Here is a 16735-nt window from a genome sequence, read left to right as displayed (position 1 = left end):
TGGACTTTAGTAAGGCCTTTGACAAGGTCCCACATGGGAGGTTAGTTCAGAAGGTTCAGACACTTGGTATCCATGGAAAGGCTGTAAACTGGACTCAAAATTGGCTGTGTGGGAGAAGACAGAGTGGTAGTGGACGATTGTTTCTCAGACTGGAGGCCTGTGACTAGTGGTGTGCCTCAGGGATCTGTGCTGGGTCCATTGTTGTTTGTTGTCTATATCAATGATCTAGATGATGATGATGATGTGGTAAATTGGATCATCAAGTTTGCTGATGACACTAAGATTCGAGGTGTAGTGGACAGCGAGGAAGGCTTTCAAAGCTTGCAGAGGGATCTGAACCAACTGGAAAAATGAGCCACAAAATGGCAGATGGAATTTAATGCAGACAAGTGTGAGGTGTTGCATTTTGGAAAGACAAATCAAGGTAGGACATACACAGTAAATGGTAGGGCACTAAGAAGTACGGAGGAACAAAGGGATCTGGGAGTTCAGATACATAATTCCCTGAAAGTGGCGTCACAGGTAGTAAAGAAGGCTTTTGGCATCCTGGCATTCATAAATCAAAGTATTGAGTATAGGAGTTGGGATGTTATGGTGAGGTTGTATAAGACATTGGTGAGGCCAAATTTGGAGTATTTTGTGCAGTTCTGGTCACCTAACTATAGGAAGGATATCAGTAAGATTGAAAGAGTGCAGAGGAGATTTACTAGAGTGTTGCCGGGTCTTCAGGAGTCACCTAGATTAGGAGAGATAAGTAGGAGAGGACATGGCTTTAGGGTGAAAGGGGAAAGGTTTAGGGGGAACATTAGGAGGAACTTCTTCAGTCAAAGAGTGGTGGGAGTGTGGAATGGGCTGCCATCTGATGTCGTAAATGCAGGCTCACTCTTAAATTTTAAGAATAAATTGGATAGATGCATGAACGGGAGAGGTCTGGAGGGTTATGGACTGGGTGCAGGTAAATGGGACTAGCGGAATAACGTTTCGGCACAGACTAGAAGGGCTGAATGGCCTGTTTTCGGTGCTGTAGTGTTCTATGGTTCTAGAAATTAGACACACAAAACATAAGAAATGGAAGCAGGATTAAACCATTCAGTCCCTTTTGTCTGCTCTGCCATTATGTAAGAACGTGGCTGATGTTTTACCTCGGAACCACTTTCCAATGCAAGCCACCTCTCCTTTGATTCTTTTAATATGTAAAAATCTATCAATCTCTGTCTTGAATATACTTGGTGAATGGATCCCTTGTAGAGAATTCTAAAGAATCACTGCCCTTCAAAGAAATGTCTTCTCATTACCCTTTTGAATGGCTAACCCCTTGAGACTGTGACCCTTGTTCCTGACTTGGGGAAACATCAACTGTATCAATTTTGTTAAGCCCTGTTTAAAAAAAAACAAAAACTTTACACGTTTTAATGAAAACCTCTCATTCTTCTGAACTCATGAGTTTAGGCCCATTTTGCTTAATCACTTCTAATACGATGAATCTACCATCATTGGAATCAATTTGGTGAATCTTTGTTGCTTTCCCTCTTTTGAAGTATATTGGTGACATTTTTGATCCTGGCACCAGGTAGGCAATTCCCCATCCTGGTTTTGCATTTAGTGTGATTCCAGAAGTGCCTGTCTATTCCCATCGTTGGTGAGTCTGATACCACTATTGGCCTTGGACTCATTCTCTCCATTTGTGCAAGCCTCACTGCAACCTCCTATTCAATTTACGTCCTAGTCACCTTTTAATTTTTATATAACTTTCATTCATGGGTTCCCTTCCAGATCCTCAAGTCACTGAGATGTGGCTAACTGTAAATTCTAACTCATTCAAACCTTCTACCTATTGTCTACCATGTGCTATGTCTCATTACTCACTGCAGACTAAAGTGGCTCCTTTCCAATTCTCAATCTTGTGTCCAAATCACTTAGTAACCTTATTTTTCTTCAAGTTATGCTCTTCATGCACTACAGCCGTTTGAAAACTGGGTATTCCTTCTTCTCTGATCTTTTATTTATCCCGATTTCCTTTGAGCTGTAATTGTCCCTATGTGCTCCAACTGTCTCAACCCAAGAGTCTGGGATTCTCTCATTAAGCTTCCATCCAGCTAGCCTTTTAAAATGTAGCTTTTTTTTAAAGAAATACTTGCACAGTGTGGACGTAACTGGCAAGGCCAGTGTTTGCCTTTGTAAAGGTGATGAGCCACCCATCTTGAACTGCTGCACACAAGTGCAGGCACGTTAGTGTAGCATTTAGCGGAACACTATTACAGCGCCAGCGACCTGGGTTTAATTCCGGCCACTGTCTGTAAGGAGTTTGTACGTTCTCCCTGTGTCTGCGTGGGTTTCCTCTGGTTGCTCCAGTTTCCTCCCACATTCCAAAGACGTATGGGTTAGGAAGTTGTGGGCATGCTATGTTGGCACCGGCAGCACGGCAACACTTGCGGGCTGTCCCCAGAACACACTACGCAAAAGATGTATTTCACTGTGTTTTCCATATACATATGACTAATAAAGATATCTCATCTTTTTGGTTGGTACTCCTATTGAAGAAGACTTGAAAGCTACCTCCGTTAACCAAGGTTTGGTCAGCTGTCCTAATATCTTGGTGTCAAATTTTGATTGCTAATGCTCCTGTTGTAAACTTTAGGTTCCAGCTTATAGATTAATTGGAATGGTCTGCACAATGGTTTGGTTTATTGGTGTGGGTATCAGAATATAGTTAGATAAAGCTGAAATACAACTCCTGCAGATGGAACAAGGTGACCTAACGAAGCAAGGCAGTTCAGTATTGGCAGCTTTAGTAGTCATTGTCTCATGGTCACCTTTTCAAACGAATCAAGGTGTTAAACCAAGACTAGCAAGGAGCCACCTCAAATCTCTCTGCCTAAATTTACTCCTTACACATTATCTTAAAAACCCAATCTGTGGGGTTGTTCACTGTTCCCTGTCAATCCCTGTTCTAATTAACTCACCCCATTTGTGAATCAGTCACCAACAAACAGGTACCATATATCTTTTCTCTGGTTGGGTAAAGTGCTCATGCACTTTATTCATCTTTGATCTTTCTAATGTGTTTGTATAGTACTTTCTTTGTGTCCCAGGTAAGGACAGTTCTGAAGTAAAGACTTTTTCTTGTCTGGTTGTGTTTGTTAGATGATTGTCCTGTCCATACTTATGTTCCAGTTAACCTAGTATATATGTTTTATTTTCCTAGAGAACTATGGCCAGATATTGTATTGAAATTCACTGTCTGTCTTTTCAGAGCCTTTCTTTACCCACTAACATTCTTTTCAGTTTGAACATCATGATATTTAAACCTTTTTCAATCCAAGTTAATTTAAGGCATTGCATCTCTCAAATCTGAGCAAGAGGAGAATGAAATGGATTGAAGATAGGAAGTTTGGGTAAATCAATGTCTGCTGCACAGCAGTTACCATGTGTACTGTTTAGCTGACACTTCACTACCACTGAAGCACTAGATATGAATATCAGCAAGCTCTCTCTTGGATGCAATCTTTATTTTGTTGGGTTTTATAACTGGAATAGCCCAGGGAATGAATAAACAAAATAAAAAGATCCCTCATGATTTGTTGTTTTTGGAATTTAACAAGTAGCTTTGCTTCCATATTGTTTTGTCTTTCAAGTCAATATAAATCATACGATTATGACACAAAGGTTGGTGGTGTTGTGGATAGTGTAGAAGGTTGCTGCAGGTTACAACAGGATATTGATAGGATGCAGAGCTAGGCTGAGAAGTGCCAGATGGAGTTCAACCCAGAAAAGTGTAAAGTGATACACTTTGGAAGATCGAATTTGAAGACAAAATACAAGGTTAATGGCAGGACTCAGAGCAGTGCAGAGGAACAGAGGGATCTTGGGTCCATGTTCATAGATCCCTCAAGGTTGCTGCGCAGGTTGATAGGGTTGTTAAGAAGGTGTCTTGTGTGTTGGCCTTCATTATTTGGGTATGGAGTGCAAGAGCTGCGAGGTAATGTTGCAGCTTTATAAAACTCTGGTTAGACTACACTTGGAGTATTGTGTTCAGTTCTGGTTGCCTCATTATAGGAAGGATGTGGAAGCTTTAGAGAGGATGCAGAGGAGATTTACCAGGATGCTGCCTGGATTAGAGAGCATGTCTTGTGAGGATAGGTTGAGTGAGCTAGGGCTTTTCTCTATGGAGCGAAGGAGGAATGAGAGGTGACTTGATAGACGCATACAAGATGATAAGAGGCGTAGATCGAGTGGACAATCAGAGACTTTTTCCCAGGGTGAAAATGGCTAACACGAGGGGGCATAATTTTAAGGTGATTGGAAGAAGGTATGGGGGGATGTCAGAGGTAAGTTTTTACACAGAGATTGGTGGGTGCGTGGAATACACCGCCAGTAGAGGTGGTGGAGCCAGATACATTAGGGACATTTAAGAGACTCTTAGATAGCCACATAAATGATAGAGAAATGGAGGGCTGTGTGGGAGGGAAGGGTTAGATAGATCTTAGAGCAGGATAAAATGTCAGCACAATACCGTGGGCCAAAGGGTGCTGTAATGTTCTGTGTGTTCTAACTTCATAGAAGTTCTGAGCAAAAATTCAATAACCTTTGCTGATAAGTGTTGTTTTGTTTTAAAGCAATTGTGCACAACCCAGAATGTGAACTGCAGGGACCTGGAAGGACGGCACTCCACCCCACTGCACTTTGCTGCAGGTTACAATCGGGTGGCTGTAGTAGAGTACCTGCTCCATCATGGTGCTGATGTGCACGCCAAAGACAAGGGGTTTGTATATATTTACTTTTGAGATTTGGTCTGTTTGCTCTTTACAAAGCTTGTACTCTTAAAAAGGAAGGGTAAAATCAGTATAGTTGGTGTTGAGAATTATTGTAGACTTAAACTATAGAAAAGGATTCATGATCCTTCCTATTCATTCCAAATCTAGCCTTCTCCCTACCCTGAGGCCTGGTCTTGACTTTGACGCCTGTAGTGAGAAAGGGCAAAAATTGGTCAGGATTCTTTATCCTGATTGCTTCCCTGCAGAAACCATATGCAAGCAAGTGGCGTGACCAGAAATTAACCTGCCTGTGACATCTCATTTACCTGATGTTTTACCATGATTCATGTTCACTGGTTAAAAAGAAAATTTGTCTTCAGAGATGAGAGAAGAAAGTGACAACAATGTCTTCCAATTATTTTATCATGTCATCTATAGCAACAAGCAGAGTTTTACAAACATGTCTATTTCTGGGCACACTACCTGATGTGATTTAGTACAAAGAAACAATTTTTAACTGAATGATTTTGTGCATTTGTCAGAGTGGTTAATCTTAAATTATTTGTCTTTCAGGGGTCTAGTGCCCTTGCATAATGCTTGCTCGTATGGACATTATGAAGTAGCAGAACTTCTGGTAAGGCATGGTGCCTCAGTGAATGTGGCTGATCTATGGAAATTCACACCTTTACATGAAGCAGCAGCCAAAGGCAAATATGAAATTTGCAAGCTTCTTTTAAAGGTATGTGATCATTTGAAGGATTTCTATAAATGCTTGGTGATTTTATCAGGCACCAGGGTATCACTCACCTAGTTACACATGATTAGAATTTGATGCAGTAAAATGCACTGTACTAAAATTTCTTTTTGAAATTGGGTAAAAATGAAAGTGGCTATTATAGACTTACTACTATAAATTGGATGGTTGTGTGTGTTCAGGTCCAAATTGAATATACTTCAAATTAGTATAGAAAACTTTATGCTGTATTTTTATGTTTGAAATTTGGAGTCAACAAGATTAAACTTCCCATCTCCACTTTGCATTGGGTCTCAGCCCAAAATATTCAGTGTTCACTTCCCTCTACAGAGTTTTCTGTTCTGTTTACTGCAATGATAACTCCTGAGGGTTGAAATGCAAGAGGGTGGAAGCTAGGCTAAACCTCTGGTTAGATTTCATCTGGAGTACTGCTTTCAATTCTGGTCAGTGTAGCTCATGAAAAATATATTAGTCTTGAGACGTTAAGTATATTGAAGGAGTTGATAGATAGGAAAAAATAACTTGGATTCCTCCATCAAATATGGAATACAAGCCAAAAAATAAACCTTCGCCATTTACAGGTTGTAAACTTCCTCACACAAATGTAAGGAATTCTGGAATTCTCATCTCCAAAAAGTTGTTGAGGCTAGGGCAGTTGAACATGTCAAAGCTCATTAATAGTTTTTTTTATTAGCTATATTTTTTCTTCAGGAACCAAAACCAGTAAATGGAGTTAAACAGATTGGCAATGATCTAATTGAATGACAAAACATAATTATGCAGTTAAACTCCTGTTTTTTTTTTGTTCCTTGGTGCTATCAAAAATAATTAGAAGTTGGTCAGATAATGTAAATAAAGCTGATCTAAATGTATTAGGAAAATCACCTTCATTTTTTTAGCATGGAGCTGACCCAACAAAGAAGAACAGAGATGGCAATACACCTCTGGACCTTGTGAAAGAGGGAGATACAGATATTCAGGACTTGCTACGAGGAGATGCTGCTTTGCTTGATGCTGCCAAGAAAGGCTGCCTAGCCCGAGTCCAGAAGTTATGTAGCCCAGAGAACATAAATTGCAGAGATACTCAAGGAAGGAACTCAACACCACTCCATCTTGCAGGTAAGATCTTACCTAATAATATTATGACATTGCTGATATTGTGACTTTTACTTTTATCCACATTCCTCCTTATCTCGCTGCTTTATTCTTTTCTAGTCCATTTTCACGGTAAAGTTATTAGTGATTACCGTTTTTCAGTTCTTCTACTGTTCAATATTTCTCGTATTTCATTTCTCAAAATTAAATTAATCATGTACTAAAGATGGAATATAAAGAAAGCACTATTGGGATTTTATGGGGGATTTTAATCTTCTTAGGTTAGAAAAATCAGATGGGTGAAGGTAGACAGGATGAGTCCATGGAGTGTCTTCGGGATTGCTCCTTAGAACAGCACATTCTTGGAGAGGGTGAATAAGAGATTTACCAGAATGGTACCAGAGAGAAGGGACTGTACTACAGAAAAAGTTAAGAGGTGTTTTGATTGAGATTTTTGAAATCAGTGAATGGTTTTGATAGAGAAAATGGTGGTTGGGGGGGGGGGGGGGGGGGGGGATGGAATACTGCTCATGACAAAATGGGTCAGTAACCAGAGAAAATAGATTAAATGTAAATTCAAAAAGGATCTGAAATGAATTGAATAAATTTTGTGAATGAGAAATTAATGTGATCCAGAACATACTGCATAATAGATTAATGGAAGCAGATGCAGTAATAACATTCACAAGGAAACCAGAAAAATATTTTTAAGGGGTTGGAAAAAGTATAGCATTAAAGGGAAAATAATAGGGACATGAAGTTACTTGACTAAATCTGCCCAAGAGCTGCTTCAAGTGTATCATTTTATGATTCTGTGACATCTAATGAATCAGTGCTTTTATGGTATAGTGAAGAATTGTAACCTGAACACAATGATAGTAGGAAAGGAGAAGGGAAAATGCAGCTGTACCCTTTCATAGAGACTAAAGAAATGGTCTTCATTCTGACATAATTTTATATCCAGTTATATAACAACCTTTTTGTTTTTTGCAGCATAGCTTTGATGTAGTCTGACAATAGTTGCTTCAGTAAGTTTTGTGGTTTTGTTTTTATTTCCAAGGCTGATAGATTTATTTTGTTATTTAATTAATTTAAATCGCTATTTAACACACTACTGCTTTGGTTTGTGAAAGTCAAGCTTGTACATGATAGGAATTTAAAATTGAGTCACTCTTTTGCAGTTTCAGGTGATGTAGTACAAATCTTTAAGTCTTAGCCTTGGATTAGTCGTGACACTATTGTCTCTGAGTTAAAGCATAAGCTGAAGCTCCACTGCAGAAATTCCAACCAGTAATTTCAGCTGACACCAATTGCAGTGTCATTTTTGCTGATGAAAGACAAAAAAAACTGGTCGTCTTCTGTTCTCTTGGGTAAATGACAAAGATCCTCTCGTCCTATTCAGAGATGAGCAGAGAATTCATGTGTCCTCAACAATACTTATCCTTAACCCCAAATGTTCTGTGTTATGGGTACATGAAATGCTCTATGCAACACGAAGTCCTTTCATTATTTCAGTATAATGTTTATGAATAATAATCAAAGCAGAAAATGTTGGAAAAACTCTAAGGCAGCATGTGTGGAATGAGAAGCAGTTGACAGATCACAGACCCAAATTATTGACTACTTCTTTTTGCAGATGCTGCCTAATTTGCTGACTTTTTCTCACATTTTCTGTTTTTAAGATTTCCAATATCTGCAATTTTGATTTTCATCTATCAATAATGTTCTATAAAAATTGAAACACACTCCTTTTCAGTAGGTTGAAGGTGATAATTTTGGTGCTGTTTCTACACACTCAATATGAAACATATGGAAAGGCAGCATGCTCAGCGGCTGTTCTTGAGCAATATTTCTGTAAGAGGTGAACTTAAGTTTACCTTTACAGAACCTGTGGGTAGTATTCCAATTAGTATAGTCTCCACCTTGATGACAGACATGCCCCTGTCAGAAATCTGAAGCTTGATTATAAAGCAGGAGCTTGGGTAGGTTAATCTGTAATAATTAGCACATAACAAAGCTGCCAAAATTGGATAAAAATTATTTGCTGTACTATTTTTGTTTATTCTGCTTTTGTTTTGCAGCTGGCTATAATAACCTTGAGGTGGCTGACTATCTTTTGGAGCACGGTGCAGATGTAAATGCACAAGACAAAGGGGGCCTTATTCCCCTTCACAATGCAGCATCCTATGGGGTATGAGACCACATTTTCACCTGTCATTAACTCTCATATAATTCAAAAAGTGGCTGTCCCAGTACCTGAAAATCAGTATCTGTAAAAATGGCAGGCGCTTATTTCATTATTTCATTTCACAGGCTATGCTGTTTGTAGTGGAGGAGGCAGCAAGTAAGCCCATCATTTGAAGTGTCATGAATTTAAGCCATTTACAAAATAAATTTTAAAAATTTAAAAATTATTGGTTAGCAAACTACCTGGCTATAAAAAAATCTTATTTATTATAATTTCCTTGCAATGGTATTTTAAAGAATTAAAAACATTGTTATTTTTGTCATTAGGCAGTTTAATAATCAGTCCAAAGGGTTCTGGAGCTTCTTTGCTTTCTCGGATTTGAAGAGGATTTGCTACATTTTTGTTTCTCTAAGTTATTTGCAGTATATTTCTTTCTTTCTGAATTCCTAGGCAATTGCATGGCTATATGTGGATGGTTGTCATGAGTGATCTGCAGGTATTATGCCATTGAAGAAGGAGAGGAGCTGCTCTTTTCCTGTCCTCTGTCTTAATGCATTTGTGTAACTTAAAAAATTAGAACTGGCCACTTGCTGGTGAAAGAGACGAAAAAAAAACTGGGCTCTGTTTGCTCTCTTGGGTGAATGACAATGATCCTCTTGTCCTATTTTGAGACTAGCAGAGAGTTCTTGGGTTTTGATCAGTCAAAAACCAGGTTATTCACTTTGTCAGGGAAGAAATCTGATTTTCTTTTGGTGTGTCTACCATGTCTGATCTTCTAAAGAAGTTAATGTAATCATGGGCCTATAACTTGTGCATGATGGCAGAGCAGCATGAGTTCCTGCTGACCTCAAAGCTTTTCACAAGTCTTATCAATCTCTGAGGCAAGGTCTTTTTCACTGGTAATTGCTCTGCCCAAAACTGCAACAAATTGTGAATGCAGCTCAGTCCATCACAAAAGCCAGCCTCCCCTCCATGGACTCTGTCTACACTTCCTGCTGCCTTGAGAAAGCAGCCAACGTAATCAAGGACTCCTCCCACCCCAGTCATTCTCTCTTCTTCCCCCCTCCCTTCGGGCAGCAGATGTTAAACCTTGAGAACACATGGCACCAGGCTCAAGGACATCTATCCTGGTGTTGTAAGACTCTTGAAAGGACCTCTTGTATGATAAAGATGAACTCTTGGTCTCTCAGTCTACCTTGTCATGGTCCTTGCACTTTGTTTACCTGCACTGCACTTTCTCTGTAACTGTAACACTATATTCTGCATTCTTTTCTTCCCCCTTTTGTACTACCTCAATACATTTATGTATGGAATAATTTATCTGGATGGCATACAAACAAAAGCTTTTCACTGTATCTCAGTACATGTGACAATAATTAACTCATTACCAATTCAAATGTCTTGTGCTCTAAGATGTCATTTGAGATTGAACCCTCATGCCCAACATCTGTATCTCATCAAGCTGTCTGAACAGGATGCTTCTTCCTGGTTTTCTGTTTGATAATTTTAATGTGCTAAACACCATGTGGAGTGTCATATAAAGATTGGAATGCACACCAATCATTCAAATAGAAGTTGAAATGTCATAAGTAAACATTTTCAAAAAATAACAATGCTTTTATACTTTAGAATATCCTTGTAAGAAAATTACAATAAATATGATTATTTTAGGGCCAGATGGTTTGCTAACCAATAAGTATATGACAATGTATTGAAAGCAAAATTTTTAAAATTTGTTTTGTACGTGGCTTAAGTTCATGACACTCTTAATGATGGGCTTACTTGCTGTCTTCTTCACTGCAATCAGCACAGCCTGTGAATGTAGGCTGAAACGTTGAGAGTAATGGAGATTTCCACAATAAGCTGTACATTTCTGTAAATCCTTATGTTCTGTCAGTCTCGAAATAATAATCACCAACACCAGTAATTTTGCTGCCATTATCAACACAAAATCTGGGCCATTGGGTCAATGGGTGCCCAGGTTTAGGAAAGATACTGCAAAAATTTTATATCTTTTACCTTTATATTATGTTACAACACAGGAAAAGACCATTTGGTTGATCTTCAGCTATAGCAGTTTGCTCTTGTCTGTCTATATTTTTAAAATAAATTAAGTTAAATCTTTATATCTCTATTTTGCTTTTGTTTCAGCATGTGGATATTGCAGCACTTTTAATCAAATACAACACCTGTGTAAATGCAACTGATAAGTGGGCCTTCACACCATTACATGAAGCAGCACAGAAAGGAAGAACACAACTATGTGCTCTGCTGCTAGCTCATGGGGCAGACCCTACCATGAAGAACCAGGAAGGCCAGACTCCTTTAGATTTGGCTACGGTATGTTTTAAAATAGGTTTTTACATTAGTGCTTAAAGTCACATTTTTTTAAAATGAGGCTTATAGATGATTAAAATTTAAGAAGCTGAGCATATCTTTTTTTTATTTCAGGCTGATGATATTAGGGCCTTGCTCATCGATGCTATGCCCCCAGAAGCCCTCCCGAGTTGTTATAAACCTCAGGCAACTGTTGTTAGTGCAGCAGTGATTTCTCCAGCCTCAACTCCTTCTTGCTTGTCTGCTGCTAGCAGTATAGATAACCTGAGCGGCCCACTTGCAGAATTGGCTGCTGGTGGTTCCTCGGGTGCAGCTGATGGAGCTACCGGCACTGAGAGGAAAGAGGGTGAAGGTAGGCTGACTGAAACAACTCTTCTAATGATGTCAGTTGTGGGCAGAATTGCTGTTGTCTTTGTCTTCAGTAAATCCCTTAGTGGTTTTTAAGTTGATGCTGGATGCTTTGCTTGAAAAATTGACTGCACTGGTAGATATCTTATGGCCAGTTAGGAAGATAAATACAGAATATAGAGGCAGTGGTTAATGCTACACTTCAACCAGCAGCATGACTATATTTTTTTTAAAAAAAGGGCTGCTGGAGGAACTCAGCAGGCCAGGCAGCATCTGTGGAGTGAAATGGACAGTTGATGATTCGGGTCAAGACCCTTCATCTGGACTGGAAGAGTAGAGGGCAGATAGCCAGTATAAAGGATTGAGGGGGAGGGGTGGGGTAAGAACTGGCAAGCGATAGGTGGATCCAGCTAAGGAGGGGTTGGTTGGTAGAGGGAGTCAGGTGGGAGGCAAGAGTGTCGATAGTGATAGACACTGGGAGGTGAAAGGTGGAGGCAACAAAGGCTGCAGTTTATGGAATTTGATAGGAAAGGAAGGTGAAGAGGAACCAAATAAGGGAAGTATAGTGGGTAGATGGGAATAGTGGGGTGAGGGGACCCAATGGGATCTATGTGTGGGTGAAGGGCTGATGGAGTAGGTGAGGGAGGGGAAAGAAACTAGGAGATGGGGGGCTAGGGAACAACTTAGAAAGAAGGGTGTGTGTGAGGGGGCCTGGGTGGATGAGAAGAAGAGAGAAAGGGACAGGGAATGGGTTACCTGAAATTGGTGAATTCTTTGATCTTGCCGTTGGGCTGTAGACTACACAGACAAAATATGAGGTGCTGTTCTAGTTTGTTTTTGGCCTCACCCTGGCAGTGGAGGAGGCTAAGAGCAGATAGGTCAGTGTGAGAATGAGAAGGGGAGTTCAAATTGGTTTCCATCTGGGACTCCAAATGGCCATTGCAGACAGAGAACAGATGCTCGGCAAAGCATTCGCCTAATCTGTGCTTGGTCTTGTCGACGTAGAGGAGGCCACATCGAGAGCACCAAATGCACCTCCTCCAACTTTCTCCATTGCGTGTGACTCTCTGCCTCACCTGGAAAGGTTGCTTGGGTCTCTGGATGGTGGTGAGGGAGGAAATGTAGGGGCAGGTGTTACACCTTTGGTTGTGGGGCAAGTGTCTGGAGAGAGGGAGGGACGGGTGGGGTGTTCCTTATGTTCCACCTGGGGTAATCTACAACCTGACAGCATGAACATTAATTCTCCAGTTGCAGTTAAGTAGTTCCAGGGGTGAGAATTGACGTGGCATGGAGTTTTGTTGTGTTATATCTCATATTTCCTTACAACACAAAAGGAGGCCATTTGGAGTGCACCTATTAGTCCCATTCTCCCACATCCCTCTGGGACCTATTCTCTTTCACATACCCATCAGCTCACCCTGATTCTCCTGCCAACCGATTACAGCAGGGGCAAATTACAATGGCCAGTTAACCTATCAGCACAATTCTGACCATGTGGGTTTCTCCAGAGTGCTCTGGCTTCCTCCCACATTATAGAGGACAAAAGTGCAAACACAGACAGCACCCAAGATCAGGACTGAATCCAAGTCACTGGTGCTGTGAGGCAGCAGCACTTATCTCATGTGCCATTACGGTGGATTTATTTTCATATTGTGTAGTTCGATGGTGAAAAGTATAAAAATTGTGTTTTTCCACCAGTTACCGTACTTGATATGAACATAAACCAATTCCTTAAAAGTCTGGGCTTGGAACACCTGCGAGATATTTTTGAAAGGGAACAGGTGAGTGACAAAAGTAAATCTTCTGTTGTTTGAAAAGGGTATTTAAGAATTTGAATATTTGTTTTATAAGTTGACAAATTTTAATTTTCAGATTACTTTGGATGTGCTGGCTGACATGGGACATGAAGAGCTGAAAGAAATTGGAATTAATGCCTATGGGCACCGTCACAAATTAATCAAGGGTGTTGAACGACTGCTTGGGGGACAACAAGGTAAACTAAATTACAGTGTTGGCTTATCTTGCATTGGAAGCAAGGATGCTGTTGGATTTTAAGATAGCATAAGATTTAAAATGCACAAAATTGATAAGCTAGAAAGCTCATTTTACTGTAGCATGGCTTGTTGGATAGAGTGAGCTGAACCTTTGAAATTGAAGTCTTTCTAAGTGTAAAAATGTAGGTTTAATTTAATTTATTTTAATTGACTCATATGAGCAGTTTGTTTTAGCAAAAGTATATAAAGTAAGAATAGCCACACACGATGCTACCAATCTGTCGAAAGTTGTTTTAGTAATCCCTTTCGTCCTCATGTACCAAAGTATTCTTGTCATTTCAAGACCCCTCACAAAGGAGATTTTCTAATCATGATCGATTTTGGGGAAATGTACATTATTTTTTTTGCCCTAATTTGAGATACCTATGCATTATTGCTTAATCCCCATAGCAAAGTCATGATGTGCTATGTGTACAATTGTTCAGTTTTGTTTCCAGAGAGCTTTTGTAATGCCTTTCTTGATTTCAAGAGAAAGCCCCTGTAATTTTAATTGCTTGTGTGTGCCTTTTGTACTTGAATGGATGAGTAGGTTGTTGATGCCCTTCTGATTGTTTCTGTTCTGATGCTTTATGTATTACATCAGTGTGGGTCAATGACTCCTTTATGAATAAATGAATGAAATTGCCTATTACATGTAGTATGTTCTGTCCTTAAAGGCATTGCGCTGGTGTTCTGCCCCTGCACTCTCCTTCTGCCACCATCACCCTTCCCCCAACCTCTCTTTGCCTGTCTTTGGGTCATTAAATTTATTACAAAAGTTAATGTTGATTACCCTCTTCCCAGGTACAAATCCTTACTTGACTTTCCATTGTGCCAGCCAAGGAACCATTCTTATTGATCTTGCACCAGATGACAAAGAATATCAGTCTGTGGAGGAAGAGGTACTTCATCTCTTGGGTTTGCCAATAACAAAAGCAGTCATCTTTTGCTTCAGCAACACTGATGCATGTTTTGGAATTTCCTTTTTAAATAGACCTATCTCTTCATTTTCCACCAGCTTAAAACTCAGCTCTTTGGCCAAATAATAGTGTTAAGGTAGAGAGGGTGGTCTCTAAAATGTGACCGGGATAGTTTTCCAGAATGGTACTTTGTTGGTCTAACAAGGAAGGAACCAATACTGAATCTGGTTCTAGAGAATGAGTGGGACATAAAGGAGATGAGGTAGCTATTGAAAAGCAGAAGAAGCAATCCAAAGTAAAAATAATTATAGGAAGGCCAATTTCAGTGAGTGCGAATCATAACTGATGCACAACTGTATAGAAGAAAGGGCTGCCTCTAAGAAAGAAATGGTTCAGGTGCAGTTGAAGCACAGTCCATGAGGGGCAAAGGAAGAACAAAGAAATCCTGAGCTCCCTGGGTGACAACAGAGATGCAGAGGAAGAATGGGGTGGGGGGCAGGGGAGCTGTTCTTTCTACAAATGTCATGTTGTAAATGCCAATGAGAACCAGGCTGATTCAAAAAGAATCAAGAAAAGTAAAAATTAAGAGTCCAAGAGAACATATGAGAAAAGATTGGCTGCCAACATAAGTCGGTAACCGAGTATGTTCTATAGGCATATAAATAGCAAAAAAAAATAGCACAAGGAGGACTGGGGCTTAATAAGGAATGGAAAATTGCACGTGGATGCTGGGGGCACTTTGAGTACTTTACAACAGTCTTTATCAGAGAAGGTACTTTCAAAGTATGGTGAAGGGTGTGAAAGTTAATATACTGTACAATAAAATTTGATTGCAAGGAGATATTAGAAAAGTTCTATGAACTTAAAGTAGGTGAGTCACCAGGACTGTGTGCATCCTAGGATTTTTGAGGTAAGCAAAAGAGGAAATTGCCAGTATGGTCAACATATTCTTCCCTTTGGATATGGGGTGGTGCCAGAGGACTGAAGAGAAACAAACATTACTCACGTCAAAAATGTAATAAGATAAATTCAGTAACTACAGGCTAATCTCAGTTTAACCTCGGTAATGGGAAAGCTTTTAGAAACTTTGATCTATGGGATTAATAGTCATCTGGTGGAAAATAGATTAATTAAATCAAGCCAACAGAGATTTGTAAAGGACAAATCTGATAATTTTTATGAGAGAGTGGTTGGTGAGGGTAATGCAGTTGATCAGAATCAGATTTATTATCACTGACATATGACGTGAAATTTGTTGTTTTGCGGCAGCAGTACGGTGCAAAGACATAAAAGTCTATAAATTACAAAAAAGTGCAAAGAAAAAGGAATAATGAGGTAATGTTCATGGATTGTTCAGAAATCTGATGGTGGAAGGGAAGAAGCTCTTCCTGAATCTTTGAGTTTGGGTCTTCAAGCTTCTGTACCACCTCCCTGATGCTAGTAACAAGAAGAGGGTATGTCCCAAATGGTGAGGGTACTTAATGATTGGTGCCGCCTTCTTGAGGCACCACCTCCTGATAAACTTGATGGTGGGGAGGGTTGTGTCCATGATGCAGCTGGCTGAGTCTATAACTCTCTGCAGCTTCTTGCAGTCCTGTACACTGGATGTGGTGTATTTGGACTTCAGAAGGCTTTTGATACGATGCCAAATTATAGGCTTTTCCGTAAAGTTGAAATGTGTTACATCGGCAAAGTGGATATAAAGTTGACTGAGCAACAGACAAAAACGTTACGGACAATGGTTGTCTTTCAGACTGGTGGAAGCTGAATAGTGGCTTTCCCCAGTGTCGTGGCCGTTGATCTATCGGTTCTGTATTAATGACTTGGACTTGGAGGGGGAGGTGCAAGCCACAATTTCTAAATTTGCAGTTGACACAAAATTTGGTAATATTGTGAACTGTGAAGAAGATAGTGATAGATTACAGCAAGATCTAGGCAGACACATGGCAAATGGAGTTTAATGCTGAGAAATATGAGGTAATGCATTTTGCTGGGAAGGAGGAGGAGAGACAGTGTAGAAAAAAAGGGTTCAGGTCTAAATGGGGTACAGGAACAGAGGGACCTGACATAGGTCTGCACAAATCACTGCAGGTGGTAAGGTAGCTTGAGAAAGTAGTACCGGGTTTCCTTGGGTTACGAATGACCTGATTTGTAGAAATCTGACTTTACACAAATTCTCCCATGCATTTTTCAAGTATTTTTCAAGCTAGTAACAATAATAAATGTTTCATGGGATTCATTAATGACTGGATACAGCAATATATTCTATTAGTTTAATTATGGGTAGTGTTAAGTGGTTATTCAAT

The 16735-nt window shown here is 39.8% G+C and overlaps 1 protein-coding gene across 3 annotated transcripts in view; it reads left to right on the top strand.

The window, feature by feature from the left end:
• Window positions 1–16735, top strand: part of LOC127572969 (poly [ADP-ribose] polymerase tankyrase-1) — a 105272-nt gene that overhangs the window by 72916 nt on the left and 15621 nt on the right. For all 3 annotated transcript variants that reach the window (XM_052020702.1, XM_052020701.1, XM_052020699.1), the window contains 9 exons: window positions 4617–4762; window positions 5328–5493; window positions 6408–6627; window positions 8685–8794; window positions 10943–11131; window positions 11243–11480; window positions 13175–13257; window positions 13349–13469; window positions 14314–14411. In XM_052020702.1, coding sequence (XP_051876662.1) covers window positions 4617–4762; window positions 5328–5493; window positions 6408–6627; window positions 8685–8794; window positions 10943–11131; window positions 11243–11480; window positions 13175–13257; window positions 13349–13469; window positions 14314–14411 — 1371 coding nt within the window. The remainder of the gene's footprint in view (window positions 1–4616; window positions 4763–5327; window positions 5494–6407; window positions 6628–8684; window positions 8795–10942; window positions 11132–11242; window positions 11481–13174; window positions 13258–13348; window positions 13470–14313; window positions 14412–16735) is intronic.

This window comes from Pristis pectinata, chromosome 7 (assembly GCF_009764475.1).
Source record: "Pristis pectinata isolate sPriPec2 chromosome 7, sPriPec2.1.pri, whole genome shotgun sequence".
NCBI classification, from domain to species: Eukaryota; Metazoa; Chordata; class Chondrichthyes; order Rhinopristiformes; family Pristidae; genus Pristis; species Pristis pectinata.
Note: the sequence above shows the minus strand (reverse complement) of the source record. Positions and strands in the feature narration are given on the sequence as shown.